At 41.2% G+C, this 7,615-nt stretch overlaps 1 protein-coding gene across 2 annotated transcripts in view; it reads left to right on the forward strand.

Annotated features, from left to right (window-relative positions):
* Positions 1–7,615, forward strand: part of UTRN (utrophin) — a 461,667-nt gene that overhangs the window by 118,688 nt on the left and 335,364 nt on the right. For both annotated transcript variants that reach the window (XM_015558521.1, XM_006755401.2), the window contains 3 exons: positions 4,350–4,553; positions 5,464–5,645; positions 6,437–6,587. In XM_015558521.1, the coding sequence (XP_015414007.1) occupies positions 4,350–4,553; positions 5,464–5,645; positions 6,437–6,587 (537 nt within the window). The remainder of the gene's footprint in view (positions 1–4,349; positions 4,554–5,463; positions 5,646–6,436; positions 6,588–7,615) is intronic.

Consider the following 7,615-nt stretch of genomic DNA (forward strand, 5'->3'; position numbering starts at 1 on the left):
GATATTAATATACAGGTAAAGGTAAATTTTATTGAAATGTTTGACTGGCCGTATTTGTTATCTCTTTGGTACCAGATAAAAACACTTTTAGGTGATTATTTTCTTTCCTTTTTTAAAAAAAATGTTTTTATTAATTTGAGAGAGAGCGGAAGGGAGGGAGAGAGAGAGAGAAACATTGATCAGTTGCCTCCTACTGGGGACTAAGCCCAAAACCCGGGCATGTGCCCTAACCGAGAATCAAACTGGCGACCTCTTGGTGCATAGGGCCAACGCTCCACCAGCTGAGCCACACTGGCCAGGGCAGGGGATTTTTTTTTTCTTGACAGAACATCTTGGCTTGTCCACTTGCATACACCTTAGAAATTCAGTTTATCAGTTAGCATGCGGTCACGTGTCACGTGTGTGTAACGGAAAACCATAACTCAACTGATTTCTTAAGAAGGAAATATACTGTTTCACACAATAAGGGGGCCCAGGGCTGTGATCATGCTGCTGCATGACATGCTTAAGAAGCAGTGTTTTTCCATCATTTGGTCACCATCTTCCATCAGTGTCACTTTGTGTTAAAGATGGTTTTTTCTCATGTCAGCCTAGCTCTGTTCTAAGTACTAGTTTTCTTTTCATTTTGTCTTTAGTAAAAGGATTTTTACCATTATATTTTCATAAGGGCTATCAAAATACAAGGTTTATTTTCTCTTTCATTTAGAAGGAATAATTGTCAGTATATTACTCGGGTTTTTCACTTAAAGATTTATAATGCGTTTTTTCATTAGGATAAAGATTAGTTTTTAAAATAAAGTCATGAATCTTCCCCTCTCAACCAGTTTTATCTATAAAATCTGGATAAAACCACCCACTTCATAACAATAAGCAATTCAAAGTGTCTAAAATAATACTAATAAGCACTCCATAAGCAGCAGCTACCATTATTATAATTTCTCCTTTTTAATTTGTTTTGGTGTTCATTCTCACTCAACAAATTCCTTTGTAAAAATGTTCGTTAATTCTCATATGGTGATAATGGTCTTGAATTGGGCATGTCATCTTCTTTTTCCTTTTCCAAGGTTCAAAGAACTTATTATTTCAGATTTTTTTGGAGTAGTAGGTACCAATCCTTTTAACTTCTTCATTCAAAAATAGTATGATGTATAGAAAAAGAAAAAGACTTACTGAGGAAAAGAGGCAAGAGATGGGGCCAAATTGTGACCCTAGGGCTCTCTCTCTCTCTCTCTCTCTTTTTTTTTTTTTTACTTTTGAAAGTCAAGTGAAATTGAGGAAAAGCTGTAATTTTTATAGCTGGGAAGCATTTGTCTCTAGTGGTGAAATTATTATCCTGCATTAATGATGTGCCCTTTTAAGTGGCTCAGATAATCTGCTGAGCTTGCTTTTCGGTTTGAGTTATTTGTTTATTGAATTGGGCTTCTTTTGTTAGAAAGCTGGGGTATTTTACTTCTTATAGTTAAGGCCATTCTCTCTTAAAAAGAAAGATTTCATTTGCCTTTCATGAGGTGTAGATAAAATGATTGCGTCTGTGTAGGGCTCAGGGTGGCATGATAAGAATTGTAGAACCTATTTTCTGTTTGATTAAGAGCAGGCGCATTAACCCGAACCTCTTCATTTGCATGCTTTCATTAGTGCCTTAGAGATTGAATTAAGATAATTAACGAAATAAAATGTGGCCCACTTTTAATCATTTACTGTTTGACAGAGCTTGCCATCCGATACTTTGCAACGAACACTAATAGCCAGCCTTCCTCTCTCGCTGTGTCTTTCCACAAATGTGCTGCAGAGCATTAGGTGGTCAGCAGATAGTTCTTGCATTTCTCTTTAATGTCTCGGTTGAAAGTCTCCTCTTGTGTTTTAACTAATACCTTCTGGACATTTGCATCCAGACAGCGCCTTCCATCTATCTCCCACCCCCTAGATCCTAGTGCTTATCTCAGCGACCTCTGGCTGGTCACTCGCTAAGTTTCCTAGTCTCAGGTAGCCTCATTAGAGCAGAGAGGTTTGCTACTCAAAGTTCCCCAGGGCTATTTTGTGTCTACAGTTTCAGAACATGAAGTCCGGAACTTAACTCATTTTTCCCTTCTCTGTCTTTGGTATCCAGTGTTTCATCTGTGTGCTCACGGATTCATTTTTTTAACTCCTGCATACAGTTGACTGGGTTCTATGTGATTCTTTCTCCAAAATGTGCCTGGTGCATGTTTCCTTTCTGTTCCAGCCCTCATGCTAATCGAAGACTCATCTTCTCTTGTCCATTACAACACCCAGCCTCCCTCCACAATTCATCTCTGGCCACCGCACTGCAGTCGTGTGGACTGTTCCTCTCCTTCCCCAAGACTCTTCTACACGTGGGTTTCTCTCTATGAAATGCTCCTCCACCCACTGTTTGCATGGCAAGCTTCCAATCTTTCCTCAGTGTCAATGGGACTTTTTCAGGGAAGTCTTTCCCCATTAACTTATTGAAATCCAACCCTACACACTCACTCATTCCGTTTTTTGCTGTCACAGTATTTTTGTAAACTATGTTAAGAATTTTAAATTGCATCTTGTAGCACTGGGAAAGCAGGGAAAGATTTTAAGTGGGGATGTCTTGCAATGTGATTATATTGTCAGAGCTCATTCTGGAGGCTGAGTTGAGAAGGGGTTGTAGGGGTGGCAGTGTGGGTGGCAACAGGAAGTGAGATACTGGTTAGCGGGTGAGCAGGCTGTTGTAGTCCTGGGGACAGACGATGCTGGTTGTGGAGATGGAAAGATCTGGATGGCTTGGAGACGCATTTTGAAGGTAGGAATTGCTCACATATTAAACATGAGAGGTGAAAGAAAGAGAATCCAAGGCTGGCTCCCTGGTTCTTGGCTGGAGAAGCTTAGTGCATGAAGGAGCCACTTAGGAAAATGGAAAAGCGTGAGGGAGAATAAGTTTGGGGAAAAAAAACAAAGGATAAGTATAGACATGGTCTGATATTCCTTTCACATTGACGTGAAGATGTTAGGGTAGCTGGACAGAGGGGTCTGGAGTTTGGGTTCAGAAATAAAAAGGGAAATGTCTGAGGGATATAGATGGTTCTTAAACCCAATGGGAATGAATGAAACCTCTGAGAGCAAGTGCACCGAGTGAAGAAAAAAGGGCCCAGACTTAATTTTTAAGGAGATTCATGACTTACAGATTGGCTGTGGAATCAGGAGGAAGACCAATGTGGTGTTACTGAGGCAGAGAAAGGAGGGCTTCAGGGGGGTGGGAAGTCAGCCATGGAGTGGGGCTGAGAGTTTAAGTAAGAGAGAGGGTGACCAGATCTCTAGGTTTGCTTGGGACAGTTCTGATTTATGTGTGTTGTCTTAGCACCGTTTTTATAAAAATGTTCTAGTTTGTTGGTTAATAACATGGTCACCCTAAAGATGATGCTAGAAGAGTGGATTTGTCAGTGGGAAGGTGTTTGGTGACATTGGCAAAGCCTTTTCAATTGAGTGGTGGGGGTCCAATACCAAATCTGAAAGGGACTGTTAACAAATCGTAGCTGTCAAATCCATGAGAATTTCTTATGTTTCCCCTCTATATTTGTGTATGTTTGAAATAGATAAAAATTGTGGATGGGACGTGATTAAGTGAAGATAGCCTATCAGCAAATTTTAAAGAAATTTTGCTCTAAAAGTGAACAAATGAACAAAAGAGAGAGTTCATTCGGTTATAAATTCTAAAGTAAATAAAAATATTTCATTGCTTGAGATAAATTTATTCCCATGGGCTTAAAAACAAACAAGCAAACTAGCAAGTAAACTAGAGGGTAGCAGCTTCCAAAAATTACCAGCAGCAGCTTGTATGTGTGGCTGCCTTTCAGGGTCAAAAATAAAATGCTAACATGTATTTCAGTAAAAGCAGTTTCACTAGGGTCAGAGCAGAGTTCTCATCTTTACCTCCTTTTGTTTAACTGAGATTTACCCTTTAAGGCCCAACGCAGTCCTGCATGCACCTTTCCTATTTTAGCCCTGGCTGAACTCAAATAGCATTTCTTATGGGGACCATGGAATTTCTAGCTTCGCTAATAGCCGTTTTATTTTTGTTCAGAAGTGATTCACGTGGGTTATTTTTCTCTTCCCACCTATGCTGGGATCCCCGTGAGCACAGGATCCAGGAGGGCAGGCTGCTTCTGTGCTCTTTGCCAACCTCGGGCACTTCGTATATGCTTTCCGAGTAGCTCCGGGCATGGCTCACCCAGCGCCTGAGAGCTGGCTGAGTGTCTGAGACTCAGTGGGCTCTTCCTCCCTGAGGGCTCTCCATACAGTGTGTCTCCGTCGAACACCTTCTTGTCTTCATGATGCCTGAGGGTTTTCTCTTGGCTTTGTTTTCCTAGAGCTCAGCTCCGGAGGAGGAGCCCGGGAGCCCCCGGGCCGACACCCCCAGCACGGTCACCGAGGTGGACATGGACCTGGACAGCTATCAGACAGCCCTGGAGGACGTGCTGACCTGGTTGCTCTCTGCCGAGGACACGTTCCAGGAGCAGGAGGACATCTCGGAGGATGTGGAGGAAGTCAAGGAGCAGTTTGCCACCCACGAAGTAAATAATCTGTCGCCCATGAGTGGGCCCTGTCCGCCACGCCACGGTGCCTGTGCCTTATCGGGGCTCTGCCCTGCGATGTGTGCTCACTGAATTCTGCTCCGCAGCAAGGTCACGGCACATTTTAGGACTCGTGACATTTAAATAGGGCTTTGTTTCAAAGTCGGCGTGGGTGACTCACTGTGCACTGGAATTAGGTTTCAGATTTTAATCTTATCGTAATGTGTAAAACTGCGGAGCCACTGACACAAATCAATGCACAGCACTGCTAGTTTCTGAAGTGTATTGTTATAGTTAAAACACAAAGTGGCTAATTAATACAAATACACCCAGTCTTTAGACTTGGAATGTTCCCCAGGAAGCGGTTATTTTTATTGATTGTATGATTAAGCAAATGTCATATCCAGTGTTCATGTATGCTTTCATACAATGAAAATTTCCTACTATTTTGAGGATATAGTGTATTGCACTGTAGTGATTAGCTTATATGGAGATTTCTTTTTGATTAAGTAGTTGTTTTGTGCCAGTATGTTAATTGACAGGTCTCATGTGCTGTTTTGGTTTGAAAATAATAGAAGTTGTCAGATTCTTTCAGCAGTTTCTCTTGGGTGAGCATGGTGTTTTATTTATTCTGTTTTCTCATAATTCCATGTCATGATCTCTCAGTATCATAATCAGCATTTACTTAAAAATAGTTACTATTAGCAGATGTAATATTGTTTTTCTTTGATAGATTCTCCCTTTTTAGTTAGGCCAGTGCTTCTTTCCTATATTCAAAGTTGGGTCAAAGTCTACTTTATTTACACTCTACATGGCTGCCTTTGTCTGTAGCCTCGATATTGAAACATTAATTTATTTATATATTTTTTGCAACGAGCTGCTCACAAATCACAATGATGTACCTTTCTAGGCTTTTATGATGGAGCTGACTGCACACCAGAGCAGCGTGGGGAGCGTCCTGCAGGCAGGAAACCAGCTGATAACACAAGGGACTCTGTCCGATGAAGAGGAGTTTGAAATTCAGGAGCAGATGACCCTGCTGAATGCTAGATGGGAGGCCCTTAGGGTGGAAAGTATGGACAGACAGTCCCGGTGAGTGGAAGCAAAGAACGAACACTTTATTCCACAATGTGTGTTGCCCAGTTTCGTTGAAATAAAAGTCTGTATGTCCGTGAATGCAAGATAATTACAGAGCTTGCCTTGTAAAATTCGACTCTTTTCTTTGTGTAATGCTGCTGGAGTTTTGTATGATCTTTGTTTCTTCTTTGATGTGTTAACCAAATTAAAAGGTAAAAGTTGGAGGACAGAAATTAGGTAAAAGGAAAGGACATTTTATATGGATAGATATTGACTTGCAGTATTAAAATTGGCTAACCATTAACTCAATGTGAAGACAGGATTATGTAGTATTTATTTACAATTTATTACATTTTTAAAGCAGTACTTTCCCCCCCACCCCCAACCCCCCTGCTTCCCGCCTCCCATGGTTCTTTTTTCCCCTCTGCATTGTGTATTAAGGAGCAAACTACATTCCATTGCAATTTCCACCTATTTAATATGCAGGAATTCCTGATTGAAGAAACAATGATTCTGATAGGAATGGTGGGTGCTGTTATTTGCATTCTTGGACTGCATTTAGTTGATTCCATTTAGGAAGAAAATGAAAGTGGTTTTTTTTTGTGTGTGTGTGTGTTTTTTTTTGCTTGTTTCTATATTTAAAGATGAAATGCTGCTTTAAATGGTTAGAGAGGAGTGAGTTTCCGTGCCCCCCATCCCCCACCCCATCCCACCCAGTTTGTTTGCTGCCAGGAGTGTATATTGTGTGCATTTGCCTTTGCAAAGGGGAAAAGCAAGTGAGACTGATGCTGTGTCCCTCCCCACAGGCTGCACGATGTGCTGATGGAGTTGCAGAAGCAGCAGCTGCAGCAGCTCTCTGCCTGGTTGACACTCACGGAAGAACGCATTCAGAAGATGGAGACCTGTCCCCTGGATGACGATTTACAATCCTTGCAAAAGCTGCTAGAAGATCATAAAGTAAATCTGGCTCACATTTCTTTTCTACCTTATCAAATATGAAACAGCAGCACGTGGCCTTCTCACCGGCTTCTGCCCTTAGTGCAGAGGTGGGACACTTCTCAGTGTCCTCTACTCATCAGCAGCTTAGAGGGTGGAGTCCATGGGCATGTGACTTTACTAAAATTTTATGTGGGTATGTATAGTGTCCTAAGGAAAGCTCTATGCCAGTGGTTCTCAACCTTGGCTGCACATTAGAATCACCTGGGAATCTTCTTAAAATCCTGACTTCTGAGCCTCATCCTCTGGAAATTGTTTCTTTGTTACTAATGTTGTAGCCCCACCCCATAACAAAGAAACCACTGCTCTATGCTTTCCTAAGATTCTCAAGGGTTGTTTTGGACCTGTAAGTGGTTAAGAACCCTAGTGTGTGAGCATCAAGGCCGTGCAGAGAAGCAAACCCTCAGATTTATCTGTATCTTATCCTTTGAGGAAAGCTATTCCGATCTGGAAAAGTATCTGGCACTAGGTGAAGAATCAAAATTTGGTGGCTAATTTAATTTGATCACAAATTAAGGAGAAAACTTTTCATAGTCAAGGCAAGGTAGAGCTAATAGCTCCTTTGCAGGTTATCTGAATAATCTGATTTTTCAATGAAATATCTGGATTACTAATAAATAAAGCTTTAGGGATACTTTAAATGCAACTCAAAGGCATTTGACAGCACTGTTGGTAGTGTTTAAATAAATTACCTATATACATACATCTTAGCACTTGCCATGCTCTTCCTGTGGAAGGGGTGAGAATGGAAGTCATCTGTGTCCTTAACTGTTTTCCTGGGCAGTATTCAGAATAGCTTCCGACTATCAAATATTATCTCCTTATCTCTCACTTTATGTCATGCTGCACTAGAGAAAATGATCTTTGTATAGTTAAATTTGGGACTTCTTTGATTTACCAATTCTACATTCTTACCTTAATTCTTAGTATAGACATTCAACTCATTTATGCTACACTAGAGGCCCGGTGCCCAAAAATTTGTGCCCTCA

Source organism: Myotis davidii, unplaced genomic scaffold (assembly GCF_000327345.1).
Source record: "Myotis davidii unplaced genomic scaffold, ASM32734v1 scaffold292, whole genome shotgun sequence".
In the NCBI taxonomy this organism is placed as follows: Eukaryota; Metazoa; Chordata; class Mammalia; order Chiroptera; family Vespertilionidae; genus Myotis; species Myotis davidii.